Source organism: Malaclemys terrapin, chromosome 8, assembly GCF_027887155.1.
Source record: "Malaclemys terrapin pileata isolate rMalTer1 chromosome 8, rMalTer1.hap1, whole genome shotgun sequence".
Lineage (NCBI taxonomy): Eukaryota > Metazoa > Chordata > Testudines > Emydidae > Malaclemys > Malaclemys terrapin.
This window is the reverse complement of record NC_071512.1, coordinates 98,205,976-98,221,280: the sequence shown is the minus strand read 5'-3', so window position 1 is coordinate 98,221,280 and position 15,305 is coordinate 98,205,976. Positions and strand designations below refer to the sequence as shown.

At 51.5% G+C, this 15,305-nt stretch overlaps 1 protein-coding gene across 1 annotated transcript; it reads left to right on the top strand.

Annotated features, from left to right (window-relative positions):
• The first annotated feature begins 51 nt into the window (after nt 1-51).
• TCEANC2 (transcription elongation factor A N-terminal and central domain containing 2) lies at nt 52-13,801 on the top strand. The gene is made up of 5 exons (XM_054038618.1): nt 52-147; nt 4,244-4,389; nt 7,852-7,993; nt 10,106-10,299; nt 12,299-13,801. The coding sequence occupies exons 2-5, from the start codon at nt 4,288-4,290 to the stop codon at nt 12,485-12,487; spliced, it is 627 nt and encodes a 208-aa protein (XP_053894593.1). The 5' UTR covers nt 52-147; nt 4,244-4,287; the 3' UTR covers nt 12,488-13,801.
• Nucleotides 13,802-15,305: the final 1,504 nt, after the last annotated feature.

The following is a 15,305-nucleotide window of genomic DNA, read 5'->3' as shown; positions in this document are numbered from 1 at the left end:
TTCCCACTTCCGGCCCTAAGGTGAAGGACGGGGCTTGAGCGATCTCGCGAGACTTCCCTCGCCGCGGGGCCTGACGGGAGAAGCAGTTTCCCTATCGGAGCTGAGCTGGGGAGGAGACGGAGATTCGCCTTCGCCGGGAACTACGAGGCGAGTCACTTCCGGGACGGGCCGCGCGAGTCGGTTCGGGGCACCGTGGAACTAGCCCGTGCGCCCCGAGCCCCGCTACCCCGCCGGGCAGCAGTACCCCGGGCCCATCGCCGCCCCTCCACGCCCTGCCAGACACCCAGCTCCTCCGCCCGCGGGCCGGGCCCCCGACTCCATCCCTCCTCCTCCTCCTGCCCCCCCCCACGGGCCCCCGACTCCATCCCTCCTCCTCCTTCTCCCCCCCCACGGGCCGATCCCCCCCGACTCCATCCCTCCTCCTCCTTCTCCCCCCCCACGGGCCCCCGACTCCATCCCTCCTTCTCCTTCTCCCCCCCCACGGGCCGATCCCCCCCGACTCCATCCCTCCTCCTCCTCCTGCCCCCCCCCACGGGCCCCCGACTCCATCCCTCCTCCTCCTTCTCCCCCCCCACGGGCCCCCGACTCCATCCCTCCTCCTCCTTCTCCCCCCCCCACGGGCCCCCGACTCCATCCCTCCTTCTCCTTCTCCCCCCCCACGGGCCGATCCCCCCCGACTCCATCCCTCCTCCTCCTTCTCCCCCCCCACGGGCCCCCGACTCCATCCCTCCTCCTCCCCCCCCCACGGGCCCCCGACTCCATCCCTCCTTCTCCTTCTCCCCCCCCACGGGCCGATCCCCCCCGACTCCATCCCTCCTCCTCCTTCTCCCCCCCCCACGGGCCCCCGACTCCATCCCTCCTTCTCCTTCTCCCCCCCCACGGGCCGATCCCCCCCGACTCCATCCCTCCTCCTCCTCCTGCCCCCCCCCACGGGCCCCCGACTCCATCCCTCCTCCTCCTTCTCCCCCCCCACGGGCCCCCGACTCCATCCCTCCTCCTCCTTCTCCCCCCCCCACGGGCCCCCGACTCCATCCCTCCTTCTCCTTCTCCCCCCCCACGGGCCGATCCCCCCCGACTCCATCCCTTCTCCTCCCCCCCCCCATGGGCCCCCGACTCCATCCCTCCTCCTCCTCCTGCCCCCCCCCACGGGCCGATCCCCCCCGACTCCATCCCTTCTCCTCCCCCCCCATGGGCCCCCGACTCCATCCCTCCTCCTCCTCCTGCCCCCCCCCACGGACCCCCCCCGACTCCATCCCTCCTCCTCCTCCTTCTCCCCCCCCACGGGCCGATCCCCCCCGACTCCATCCCTTCTCCTCCCCCCCCATGGGCCCCCGACTCCATCCCTCCTCCTCCTCCTGCCCCCCCCCCCATGGGCCCCCCCCGACTCCATCCCTCCTCCTCCTCCTTCTCCCCCCCCACGGGCCGATCCCCCCCGACTCCATCCCTTCTCCTCCCCCCCCCCATGGGCCCCCGACTCCATCCCTCCTCCTCCTCCTGCCCCCCCCCACGGGCCCCCGACTCCATCCCTCCTCCTCCTTCTCCCCCCCCACGGGCCGATCCCCCCCGACTCCATCCCTCCTCCTCCCCCCCCATGGGCCCCCGACTCCATCCCTCCTCCTCCCCCCCCCCACGGGCCCCCGACTCCATCCCTCCTCCTCCTCCTGCCCCCCCCCACGGGCCCCCCCCGACTCCATCCCTCCTCCTTCTCCCCCCCCACGGGCCCCCGACTCCATCCCTCCTCCTTCTCCTGCCCCCCCCATGGGCCCCCCCCGACTCCATCCCTCCTCCTCCTTCTCCCCCCCCACGGGCCGATCCCCCCCGACTCCATCCCTTCTCCTCCCCCCCCATGGGCCCCCGACTCCATCCCTCCTCCTCCTCCTGCCCCCCCCCACGGGCCCCCGACTCCATCCCTTCTCCTCCCCCCCCATGGGCCCCCGACTCCATCCCTCCTCCTCCTCCTGCCCCCCCCCACGGGCCCCCGACTCCATCCCTCCTCCTCCTCCTGCCCCCCCCCCACGGGCCCCCGACTCCATCCCTCCTCCTCCTCCTGCCCCCCCCCCACGGGCCCCCGACTCCATCCCTTCTCCTCCCCCCCCATGGGCCCCCGACTCCATCCCTCCTCCTCCTCCTGCCCCCCCCCACGGGCCCCCGACTCCATCCCTCCTCCTCCTCCTTCTCCCCCCCCACGGGCCCCCCCCGACTCCATCCCTCCTCCTCCTCCTGCCCCCCCCCACGGGCCCCCGACTCCATCCTTCCTCCTCCTCCTGCCCCCCCCCCACGGGCCCCCGACTCCATCCCTCCTCCTCCTCCTTCTCCCCCCCCACGGGCCCCCGACTCCATCCCTCCTCCTCCTTCTCCCCCCCCACGGGCCGATCCCCCCCGACTCCATCCCTTCTCCTCCCCCCCCACGGGCCCCCGACTCCATCCCTCCTCCTCCTCCTGCCCCCCCCACGGGCCCCCGACTCCATCCCTCCTCCTCCTTCTCCCCCCCCACGGGCCGATCCCCCCCGACTCCATCCCTTCTCCTCCCCCCCCATGGGCCCCCGACTCCATCCCTCCTCCTCCTCCTGCCCCCCCCCCACGGGCCCCCGACTCCATCCCTCCTCCTCCTTCTCCCCCCCCACGGGCCGATCCCCCCCGACTCCATCCCTTCTCCTCCCCCCCCCCATGGGCCCCCGACTCCATCCCTCCTCCTCCTCCTGCCCCCCCACGGGCCGATCCCCCCCAACTCCATCCCTTCTCCTCCCCCCCCATGGGCCCCCGACTCCATCCCTCCTCCTCCTCCTGCCCCCCCCCACGGGCCCCCCCCCGACTCCATCTCTCCTCCTTCTCCCCCCCCCCCACGGGCCCCCCCCGACTCCATCCCTCCTTTTCCCCCCCCACGGGCCGGGCCCCCCTCCTCCATCCCTCCTCCTTCTTCCCCCCCCCCCACGGGCACCCTCCGACTCCATCCCTCCTTCTCCTCCCCCCCCCGCGGGCCCCCCCCGACTTCATCCCTCCTCCTCCTCCTCCCCCCCCCGCGGGCCCCCGACTCCATCTCTCCTCCTCCTGCCCCCCCCACGGTCCCCCCCCCGACTCCATGCCTCCTCCTTCTTCCCCCCCCCTCGGACCCCCCCGACTCCATCCCTCCTTCTCCTCCCCCCCCCCGCGGGCCCCCCCCGACTTCATCCCTCCTTCTCCTCCCCCCCCCGCGGGCCCCCCCCGACTTCATCCCTCCTCCTCCTCCTCCCCCCCCCCCGCGGGCCCCCGACTCCATCTCTCCTCCTCCTGCCCCCCCCACGGGCCCCCCCCGACTCCATGCCTCCTCCTTCTTCCCCCCCCCGACTTCATCCCTCCTCCTCCTCCTCCCCCCCCGCGGGCCCCCAACTCCATCTCTCCTCCTCCTCCCCCCCCGCGGGCCCCCAACTCCATCTCTCCTCCTCCTCCTCCCCCCCCGCGGGCCCCCAACTCCATCTCTCCTCCTCCTCCCCCCCCCGCGGGCCCCCAACTCCATCCCTCCTCCCCTCCCCCACGGGCTGGGCCCCCCCGACTCCATCACTCCCCCCCCACGGGCCCCCGGCTCCATCCCTCCTTCCCCCCCCCCACGGGCCGGTCCCCCCCCGACTCCATCCCTCCTCCTCCTCCTCCTGCCCCCCCCCCACGGGCCCCCCCTGACTTCATCCCTCCTTCTCCCCCCCCCACGGGCCCCCCCCGACTCCATCTCTCCTCCTTCTCCCCCCCCACGGGCTGGGCTCCCCCGACTCCATCCCTCCTCCTCCTCTCCCCCCCCCCCCACGGGCCGATCCCCCCCGACTCCATCCCTCCTCCTCCTCCCCCCCACGGGCCGGACCCCCGACTCCATCCCTTCCCCGGGGCATCAGCTGGGCACCCCATGCCCGCCCCCTCAGGGCATGTTGTAACTCGTAGCACGGTGCCGCACCCCCTTTGCGTACCCTGCAGTGTCACCCCAAATCTCCAGCCACAGATCTGCGCTCCCAGCCAGCCCCAGGTATATACGGTAGCAGCCTAAGCCCCCCACTCTCCCCAATCCTCATTTGTGCCTTGCAGCTTCGTTGTATTTGGGGCTCAGTGTAACATTGCCATCAAAAGTCCCCCCCCCCCCTTTTCCCCCTACCTACCTGCAGCTCAGGCTCCTAGGTTATTTTTGCTGGTATTTCTATCAACAATCTGCCTTTAAGTTAAAGCAGTATTACCAATACAGTTTCATAAAAGAAAATGGACAATTGTTTTCTCACTGAAACAGCTGCTGCACGTATCCAATAATTTGGAGACCTTTAAGTGTCCATCATGGATAGATTTGTGATACGAAAACCCAAAGCTCAAGAAAGCCCTAGGAAAAGAGATCCAGGGGAAAAGGTTTACAAGCAAGCCACTATAGAATCTCTGAAGGTAAGAGCGGGGAGGGCAAAGGGAATGGATGGATAAGAGATCAGTATAGTATTTTCAGTGTAGGCCTGATGGAGTTTATATGGCAACTTGTGTCCCAAAGGATCACAGAGCACTTGAGAGAGTACATACAGCACCACTGAAATGCGTCTGAGGTGGACAGCACCAAGAAGACAACAAACACTCAGCACAACAGCAAGGAGAACGAACGTGTACTCCAGACACTGAAGCAAAGGCCCATTACAAAAACTGCCATGGAACATTTAATGTGCATCTAAAGCAGATAGGACATTGATTTTTAAGCTCATTTAATGCATGTACACCATAAACTGAGGCAATATCAGATTTGGAGCTTGAAAGGATAATGTGTTAGATTCACCCTGTTGAGATATGAACTTACAGTTCTAGTGAGTCCAAGTCATTCATATCTGATGCTTAGATGTAGGACCCCCGATTAATAGGCCCCTGAATTTCCTTTCGGGCCATTAACACTGAAATGGGATCACTTCCCACCCCTTTCTCTAGGGTAAAGATTTCAGCCCTAATCAGTATTTCAGAACCCAGTGTGTAAATATGGCCCACAATTAACTTCAGTTGGATGTGAACGCTGCACAGAAGCCAGTTTGCTAGACCTGTACTCTAGGACCCTAAAAGGGTTGATTAGCAGTTGTTCTGTAGACTTCTGCTGCATACAACTTCAGGCTTTATTTGATCAGATCTCCTAGGCTAAGGCATGGTCAATAGTTCAATGAGACTCCTCCAAAGGAAGCCCCGGTTGCTGCAAGAAATGGTGTTGGTCATTTAGGTGACACTTCTCTCCCTACTGAGCTAGTGCTCCACCACACCACGAGGGGGCACTGGATTGCTGGAAATACTATTTGTCAAATAAATGTGTGTGGTCATTGAAGATCTTATGGCAAATGTTAGCAAGGTGTGGTGTTACTCATGCTGTTCTGGCCAAAATTCTATCTTGGGTACTTACGGTCAGCCCGTGTCCAAGTTTACCTGTGGCCTCAATTTTAGAAGTGATTTATTTCCTCACCTGAAAACAGTCATGTAAAGTTGACACAGAATAGCTGCTGCATTCCTCCCCACGTATGGCTGCCGTTCAGTGGAGTGTGCTCTGTCAGTAAACAGTACAATGGATATGCTCGCTCCATCAGACTGAAAGGCATTCTATAAACAATGGTCAGATATTTGGTGACATGAGTACAAGATTCTGCACGATATTATAAGCTTTCTAAAGAAAGTTCAATAGATTTAGAATTTGTTTAGAATGTTTTATGATGAATCACAAAAACAAAAAAAACCCCACAAACATAGGGTCAAACTTTCAGCCAGTCTCAGGTGTCCTGTAAATCTGTACATATAGATTTTTGCAGCTTATACAGAGTAATTGTGTATCTATCCATGTGCATATGTTTTTCTATGCTCATAATTTTGCAGATGTTAAGAAAGTATAGCTGAAACTTGGACTCATAATTAGTTGTAGAATACATAGGTACAGAGAACAGTTACTATTTGAGATCATTCTAAACCTATGGAAAGTCATAAATTAATGGAGATATCCCATCTCCTAGAACTGGAAGGGACCTTGAAAGGTCATTGAGTCCAGCCCCCTGCCTTCACTAGCAGGACCAAGTACTGATTTTGCCCCAGATCCCTAAATGGCCCCCTCAAGGATTGAACTCACAACCCTGGGTTTAGTAGGCCAATGCTCGAACCACTGAGCTATCCCCCCCCTAAGTAGCAACACTAATGCTGGAATCATCATCCAAGAGTGCCATTAATCAGGTGCATGATTGTATTTATAAATGTTGTATTTACAGAACATAAAATGTGCATAAACTATTCAAATAGGCAGCAAGAATGCATTGTGGGACACATTTAGCATGTGTAGGTGGATCCAGCACCACCCTCCCTGCATGGGATTAAAGCATTTGACAAAGATTCCCTGAGCCATGTATTTTTCCTGAATCTCCACACTGAGCTGGCTTTAAGATTTGCAGAACTCCATGCTTGAGGGGGAGAGGGAAAGGACACAGGCCAATTGGTCATTAATAAGAATTTATTATTTATATTACCATAGCACTTTTCCTTCCCCTTTTGATCTTGCTGGAAGTGGGAATTGGGTGGTGAGTGTTCTCCCATTTGGGTCCTAATTGCAGAAGTTTAAAAAATAAATAAATTAGGAGTAACTTGCATTTCAACAGTGAGTGAAGTGATTCCTGCATATCCATTAGTCAGTCTGTATCTGAACATTTCTAACGTGCCCATCACTGTAGCATCTGGGCATGATATAGATAATTGAAAAGGACAATCTGTGAGTAGAGGTGCATGCTTTTCACCCCTCCCTTCTTGCACCGCTTTCTTGAGTGACAGTTTCTTCATTGTTTCCCCCCTGATATTTAGTTTTTTCATTGTTTTCCCCCTGCCGGTTATTTTGCAGCCAAGAGATTATTATTACACCTCTACCCCGATATAACACTGTCCTCGGGAGCTAAAAAATCTTACCGCGTTATAGGTGAAACCGCGTTCCATTGAACTTGCTTTGATCCGCCAGAGTGCGCCGCCCCGCCCCCCCAGAGCACTGCTTTACCGCGTTATATCAGAATTCATGTTATATCGGGTTGCGTTATATCGGGGTAGAGGTGTATTAATTGTGATAGCACTTGTGTCCCCAGTCTTGGATCAGGGCCTTATTGTGCTAGGTGCTTACAAACAGAACAGAAAATGTTGTCAAAGAGCTACAATCTAAATATAAGCCAGAGGAGGATACAAACAGCATATCAGCTGCAAAACCGTTGCTGAATGATTGTAAAAGGTCTTGCACTACATCTTATGCATAACAAGACTTGGGCTTCTTGTAATCCGTTGTCTGGGAGTGTCACAGCAAGATGCTTGGGGTGAAAGGCACTATGTAAATGCCAGATACATTAATGACTGGCTTCTTTCAGTCCCTCTGTGGTGCTCCCTAGCTCCTTTTCTCTCTCTGCTGATACTACCTGCTTTAAGATTTCCAAAGTTGAAAACAAAAGTGGGGCAGATTCAGGCGCTGCCTGGTACTAAGTTGCTACTAACAATATTATAATTAGCTGCTTCCCCCACCCACTCCCTGTCATCCGCTCTTTATTAAGCCATTTATACAGTGGGCTTTCCAAAGTCTGAACACTTGCATAACTGTCTTCTTTGTCTAGGAGACATTTGCAGCTAAGTGCCCTGTGTTTGGCAGAATAAGATTAAGAATCTCACTTTGCCTTCTAGATATTTCTGTCCTGATTTACAACAGGGAGCTGCTCTCAAGCAATTACCTATCATTTTGGACCATCACATATTCTGTGCTCTGGTTCATGTCATGATCAATAATTCATGTGTCGATAACAGCCCCATTAGCTGAGATGAAGGCCAACATCTTTATTCGCAATAAGAATATTCCACTGTCCTAATGACTTTTCTCTTTCCCAGAGAGTGGTGGTTGTAGAAGACATAAAAAGATGGAAATCTGTCCTGGAGCTTCCTGGCCAGTCTAAAGAGAATTTGATCGAAGCCTTGGAGGAATTAAAGAAGAAAATACCTTCTAAAGATGTGTTACTTTCAACAAAAATAGGTGCACTTTGTATCCAATTTAGAGTGTGAAAATGAGGTGGATTTGTGTCCTTCACTTGTTGGATTTTTCTGTACACAAGGGAATTGTTGACAGTGTTTCTCAGTAATGGTCCTAAGCACTTTACCTTATTGTTGAATAAAATCCTGGTGGTAGGTAGCTACATAGTCTGCAAAATTCTTAGTACAGCGAAGAAAGAGTTCTCCTTGAATTATTCACAATTATTTGGATGTTGCCTGCTTATAATCAAGGGCTGGGTCACTCCCTTCCATGGTAAAATATGTGGGAGAAGGACTAAGGGGGAGGAAGTCTCCACAAAATTCCTCCTTGATTGGTCATGGGTGGTTACTCTCCTGTGGAATGAGATGCGGGACCCATCTGCAAACCCAGAGAAGTCCTCGGGATCTGCTGGAGGCCCGAGCCATCAGCATAGAGGCCCTGCTCCTTAGTTACAGCTACCTCGGTGCTCCTTTCTCCCCCCAGGAATCCCCAATGTGGAGGGGGCTACGTGTTTATAACACCACAACAACTTGATTAATTTTCACAGGACTGGGGACAGGGTATGATGTGAGACCACCAGTTCCCTGCCCTCTTTTTATGCAGATCCTGATCTTGCAGAGATCACCCCAAGATGTACTGGAGAGGGGGAGAGTAGCAGTGCCAGGGCTGACACTTCCCACCCCCCCTCACCCCCTTTCTGTGCAAAAGCAGTAGGATCCTCATGCAAAGGGCCCTCTCTGTGTACGGACCAGGAGGAATGATTTGCTCTTCTGGTCTGAATTTCGTAATTGAATTTGCCATCTTGAGAACATTCAGCCTTCCTATATCACAGGGGTTCTCAAACTGGGGGTCGGGACCCCTCAGGGGATCGTGAGGTTATTACATGGGGGGTTGCGAGCTGTCAGCCTCCACCCCAAACCCCGCTTTTCTTCCAGCATTTATAATGGTGTTAAATATATAAAAATGTGTTTTTAATGTATAAGCACTCAGAGGCTTGCTATGTGAAAGGGGTCACCAGTACAAAAGTTTGAGAACCACTGCATCAGGTCTGCACCAGCGACAGATGAAGCAGTTGTGCTGTATGAAACCCAAGGAGTAACAGTGACCCCTTCTGGCCAATAGTGTTATCACTTAGAAATTAATACCAAGCAGAAGAAGAGGAACTGTGCCTTCTGCTTTGTGTTACGTCAGTGGTTTTCAACCTGTGGAATTTTTATTGGAATTGAAATTTTTTAGGGATCCGCAAATGAAAAAAGGTTGAAAACCACTGTGTTCGGTGGTATATCCCCTTTCAAAGGGCACATTTCCTTGACGGTGCAATAGCTCTCTGTGCATTTCCGTGGGCGTGAGAAACGTCACTGATGGTGATTGGAAAACAGAAGGAAATCATTACTTCCTCACTCGCATCTAAAAACATTGCAAATATCACTTAACATCCGCTTCCCCAAAGAATTTTTTAGCAAACATTTTTATTCTGTGTGAGCCAATCCTGAAGACTTTACACTAGATTTACCATCTGTCTAAGTACTCGTATAGCCCTGTATTGTCTGAGAACCTCACTACACACCTCTGTGATCTAGGGAAACGCTACTCCCATTTTACAGCTGGATAACCGAGCACCTAGAAGTTACTCAGGCAAAACCACCCCATTGAATCAGTGAATAAGGACTCTGCAAGCGTTGGCCCCAGTGTTTTCATATTTGCATTTGTGTCAAGTGCTTAGTTTTCTGCTGAAGCTGTCTGAGCCCTGGTCTACACTGGTGGGGGGAGATCAATCTAAGTTATGCAACTTCAGCTATGTGAATGATGTAGTTGAAGTCCATGTACTTGGATCGACTTACTCGCAGCGCTGAAGTATAGCAGTAGAAAGGAGAGCGCTCGGGGGTCGATTTATCACATCTAGACTAGACTCGATAAATCAATGCCTGCTGAATCGATCACTACCCGCCGATCTGCTGAATCGATCACTACCCGCCGATCTGGCGAGTAATGAAGACATACCCTGACTTACAATGCTTTGTGACTGTTTTGTCACTAATGTGCACTGACAGGTCTGGATTACAGTTACCTACCCAGCAAAGTTGAACGAACTCTGTTGCTGTTTCTATTTGGCAGGTCACACGGTGAATAAGATGCGCAAACATTCAGACCATGACGTGGCCAATCTCGCAAAAGATGTTTACACTGCATGGCGAACTTTCATCAAAGATTATTCAAACAAACCATCGATAGAAGTCAGGAGCGATCCCAAAACAGAGACTCTCAGGAAGAATGCACGGAAGCTACTTTGCGATGCTCTGGAACTAGAGGTAATATTCTTGATTCCTTTAAGCTAAAAAAAAAATAAATAAAAGAGTGAGTATATACGTAGCTGCTGTATCGAGAGATCTCCGTTATTGGGCTTTTTTCAAAAGGAGTTAGTTTTCCTTTGCTCAGATTACTCTGGCTATTGAAAACAAAGGTGAAAATGACGCTGACGCTGCTCTTGTTTACAGAGTCCGCAAACAGGACACCTGAGCGTCTGTTATGCTTAAATCGTATAGGGGAAAGAGGACGTTAATATAGAAAACTATACATCCTACTATTTATTAGCTATAAAACCTACACAGAGTCATCTTGGTTGTTTTGTGTTTCAGGGAAATTGTATTTCGGTAATTAAGTATTTGTAAATTAAAACTTATTGCAAAAATGGACAGAGGGGGTCAATAATATATAAAGTGGTGGTAAATACGAGATCCCTGTGGTATCTTTAAGTGAATGAACAAGACGTGCTGTAAGGCTTAATGATTAGTTTGCCTGGTGTATTAAATGCCATAATAATTATCCTTTTAATTTATTCATTAATTAGCCTTTAAATAGAAAGTCAAGTGGTAGGAAATCAGGAGTTACAAAGCAAAGTTAAAGGTAGCATGTTCTTTAGCTGTATCTTGCCTTAGGAAAAATGAACACTCTGGCCAGTTAAGAAGTGAATGGTATGTTCTGAAAGGAGTTCTCACCTGTCCTCTTCAAATAGGGTTATGATAGGTTAAAGTGGGGATGTCTCAAGATGACTGGATGATTCAAGAGAGTGATAAAAAAGAAAGGCTCCATAATACGCTAGGTGGCTTGTTCAAATCCTGCCCTTTGGATCTGTGTCAGTTTCTAGCACAGAGGCCTGGTGGTATGAACAGACAGGGTTTGCAGTGGCACAAGGTGCCTGCAGCCTACCCTCTGCCAAGACAATTCATGCTGCTTCAAAAATAGGCAGTGCTGGGTAGACACACCAGTGGCAGGGCAGAGATTAAAACTGCCCTCTCCAAACAGGACATACGTGTAAGGGTGGCAAGGAAAACATTGCCTGCTCCCCCATAGGCATGAATCTCCCCGGAATGCAGCTACCATCAGAGAGGTGTAGTTTGCTTCAGTATGAGTCAGTCAGATGTATAGACAGTCACAGGAAAAGGAGGGAGTCCAAGAATTGGGAGTACAAGGACAATGGAGAGGGGAATCTGCAGGTGGGGACAGGGTACAAGGAGTAAGTGGGACAGAAGGGGATGTGCAAGGACAGGGGTCATTGGGAGATGGGTAGCAGAGGAGAGATAAAATGGGGCAAGGACTTGGGGGTTGAATAATACTCTAATAATAACACACTAACATTTTGGAGTCTCCCATCTGCGAAAGTATGGGAGATTCCCCATCACTAAAGGCAAAAGTGAAATTAAAAGTGTGGTGAGCAGTTGAGGTTTCATTTCTTCCTTTATTGTTTACTTCTTACATTTCTAAGCTGTGCCAAATTACAGATCTTGGCACATAGCTTCATAATTAACATTTAGCAAATCCCTTTCTGCATTCTTAATTACACCTCCTTCCACACACAGCCTGCATTTCCCTTTATAGCATCAGGCAAAGCTCCCAAGTATTTGGAGTGTCTTAAAATTGCTTTTAGGATCGAGCTGAAAATAGTATCCAAGGTGCCCTGTATTAGAAAGATCAAATGTGAGATTTATGGAGACAGTGCAGTGTAGTTTGTAATTGCAGTTGAACTTGATACCCAAAGCTGGTTGCAGATTAGTGTCCTGTTGTGAGGGCAAAGCATTGCCTCCCAGCTGGAGATGCGAATGAGTTCCCTGCGATTGACCAAGTTGCCTTGTTCCTTAATTGCTCGGGTGGAATTAAATTGCTCTTCCTGTTTCACACGTGATGGGAAGTAGATTTCCTTGAATTTGAGCTGATTAATGAAGAAACTCTGAAAACCACCGAACTCCAATTTCAATCAGTTGGTCTCCTTATTAAACGTAAGGATCTAATTTTACACTTTGCTGTTTTCAGATTGATCACCCACTGGCTGAAAATATTGAGCGAGAAGCTTTTCATCTCTCTTCCCGTCTCATTAATGCACCATATCGCAGGACAGTGCGAGCCCTAGTCTTCACGTTAAAGCACAAACCTGAAACCCGCGCACAAGTCAAAACCGGTGCACTCTCAGTCAGTGCGCTTGTACAAAACCATAAGAAGTGACTCAGAGTGCCTGGTGCTGAACGTGGGATTCACGTGTCTGTGCCACATATTGGGATTGAGAAGCCCTTGTGTTTTAAGAGTGCAGGAGCACTGGTCATGTTAATCACTCTGCCATTGTAAGGACAGGATATATCAGGAAGGTGTCCGGGGCAAATTCAGTGGAGATATAAGCGGTGGTGTAAATTAATCATCTGTGAGTCAGTGGACATTTGAGGGAACAGAATGGGTGGGGTTGTAGCAGGAAAAGCACATAGGCCTCCCCTACTTTGCTTTATGCCTTCTTAATTACTTTTTTGCTTACTTGGTTAATTTTCCTGCTACAAACCCACTCTTCTGGTCCCATAGCATGTAAGTTGTATCAACTTGCACCGGCAGAACCACATATCACTTGCACCACCATTTATGTCACATCTGAGGGCAAGTCTACACTACAGTGCTACAACAGCGCAGCTGCACCGATGCAGCTTTGCTACTGTAGCACATCTGGGAGAGCCCTCTCCCATCGGCGTAATTACTCCACCTCCGCAAGAGGCAGAAGCTATGTTGGCGGGAGAGCGTCTCCCGTCAATGTAGCGCCAGTGTGGACAGTGCTTAGGTCGCTGTAACTTGCATCGCTCGAGTGTGTGTGTGTGTGTCTTTTTCACATCCCTGAGCGATGTAAGTTACATCAACTTAAGCGGTAGTGTAGACCAGCCCTCAGCGTGACTCCTGTCTGAGCCAGGAGCATAGTGGAACTATCTGAAAGGAGCAATGATGTTCAGTGCCAGTCAGAAGGGATGGGAGTTTACAATCGGAAGTGAAGGTGATGACTGACAGCTCTAGTTACCTCTAGTTCAGTCATGTTCCCTGCAGTAATACCCAGGTACTCCCAGAGCTAACTGCTTAGCAAAGTGAGGGGGCTTCTCTTCACTATTCCAAAGTTGGGAACTCAGCCCACAGTCTGTGTTGGCTGGCCAGCTTTATCCCGCTGCATCCCAAAACGTCGTTTATCCCAGCCTTGTGGATGTCTCCCTAGGCCTTCAGGTAAACGAGGCGGCACCTGTATTTGCTATGTGACACCTCTTTGCTGTGTATTCTACTGAGCATCTCACCTTAAACATCAACACCTCATTTCTGATGTATTTAAGTGTGGTGCTTGTTTTTTGTGTGTACAAATATGAGGAAAGCTTGTAATGAAATCTCTAAGTATAATTCAATGGGAGCGTAAATTGACCTTTCAAAAAGGCTCTTACCCCCACAATGGAATAAATATTCATACTTTAGAGCAATTATGTGAACAACTTTTTAAGCAATAAACAGATTATTTTTAACCAGCACGTGTTTCCCGGTATTAATTAGTGGAAGCTTTGTCTTTTCTCCGATTGCCTCAGTGCCACGAGTCACGTTGTTCTTGATACACATGCTGTTCTTGAGGCTGTGGCAGACACAGTCTCTCTCTGCTGTGCTATGTGTTCTGACTGTCAGTTCTTTCTCTGCTTCCACATGACTATGTGCAGGCTGGTCACAGATCAATGAGATGAAACTATAAGAGTAGAGATGGCCGAGTACTGGGATAAGTGAAACTTGTGTATTGTTGGCCCTGGAAATGTGATGGGGCAAGGAGTCCAACATGTCATCATAATATCAAGTTGCTTCAGGAAGTACCTCCCCTAATCACTGCTGGTCAGTACTTGTGGTGTCTGTCTCACAAAGTGCCACTAAGTCAAGATGGTTGGTGCATGTGGAGCAACTGTATGTTAGGTGCTCAAAACAGTCCACATTCAGATCTCCTCCAAGATAATGAGAGATAACTGATTATCCACCCAGTTGTATCTGCCTGCCCCCTTTTTTCTCCACGGATATTAACAGCTGAAGCAGCACTCCACTCTGAAGTTCGTGGAGTCACTGCCTTTGCCCAGCACTGCATTCTCCAGACACCTTATACTACTCAATTCTTTTTATTAATTTCAAAGCAATGACTCCCTAATTTTAGAATAGTGTAATACAGACATTCATTTAAAATTAGGGATGGGTGGGCTGGAAACATGACTGAGTCAGACGTTGGAAGACGGCTATCTGCAATGCAATGAATAACAGTTTGTTCTAGAGCATTAGGGGTGGATTTATGACTGATCGTTGGGGGAGTAATAGTTGAGTGAAGACCTAACACTTGGTCTGCTTGTTGCTACCCACAGTGCCTAAACCACAGTCCACTTCTCACAGGTAACTGGACCCATTTGACACAAGTTAAATACTCAAAACCATGCTGACACAATAGCATGTCAACAATATGCTGGACTGGCATGAAGGTAATTCAAGATCAACAGGCTCTGCATTAGTCCTTAGGTTTTATTCCAGAAAGGCCGTGCCCTGGTTTCCAGCTCCATTTTTGATTCAGGTCAATTTTACTCACTCACTCTGTTAGATGTATGCCTGCAACTTGAAATCACAAACGTTAGGAACTTCCAACGATGGAGAGAGCATTCTCCCACACAGCTCTGTCGATACTCTACTTGGGCTCCAGTCCTTGGCCCAACCTGGCCAAGTTGTGTTGAACTGTGTGGCGGTTTTGCAAGATGAGCAAAGATCTAATAGAAAATGCAGGGAGGCCCCAAACTCTACTTCGCTGTGGCAGTGAAAGTGCGACTCGGGGCAGAACTGTCTCTAGGATGCCCAACTTTGTTTTTTCTTGAAAGGTTATTTTAGGCAATACAAAGTGCACTTCTACCCAGAGAACTGCCTGTGTACAAATGGCCCTTTCTCAGCCAGAAGACTTGCTCCCTGTGTATATTCAGAATCCGCTCCACTTCTGTTTTTACTTCAAGTTACCCACTTAGGG

What these genes read in the sequence shown, in the direction of transcription:
- TCEANC2 (XM_054038618.1), top strand. Translation starts at nt 4,288, where the DNA reads ATGGATAGATTTGTGATACGAAAACCCAAAGCTCAAGAAAGCCCTAGG. An exon ending in CCACTATAGAATCTCTGAAG is followed by an intron (nt 4,390 to 7,851) that starts GTAAGAGCGGGG and finishes TCTCTTTCCCAG; the next exon opens with AGAGTGGTGGTTGTAGAAGA. An exon ending in GCGATGCTCTGGAACTAGAG is followed by an intron (nt 10,300 to 12,298) that starts GTAATATTCTTG and finishes TGCTGTTTTCAG; the next exon opens with ATTGATCACCCACTGGCTGA.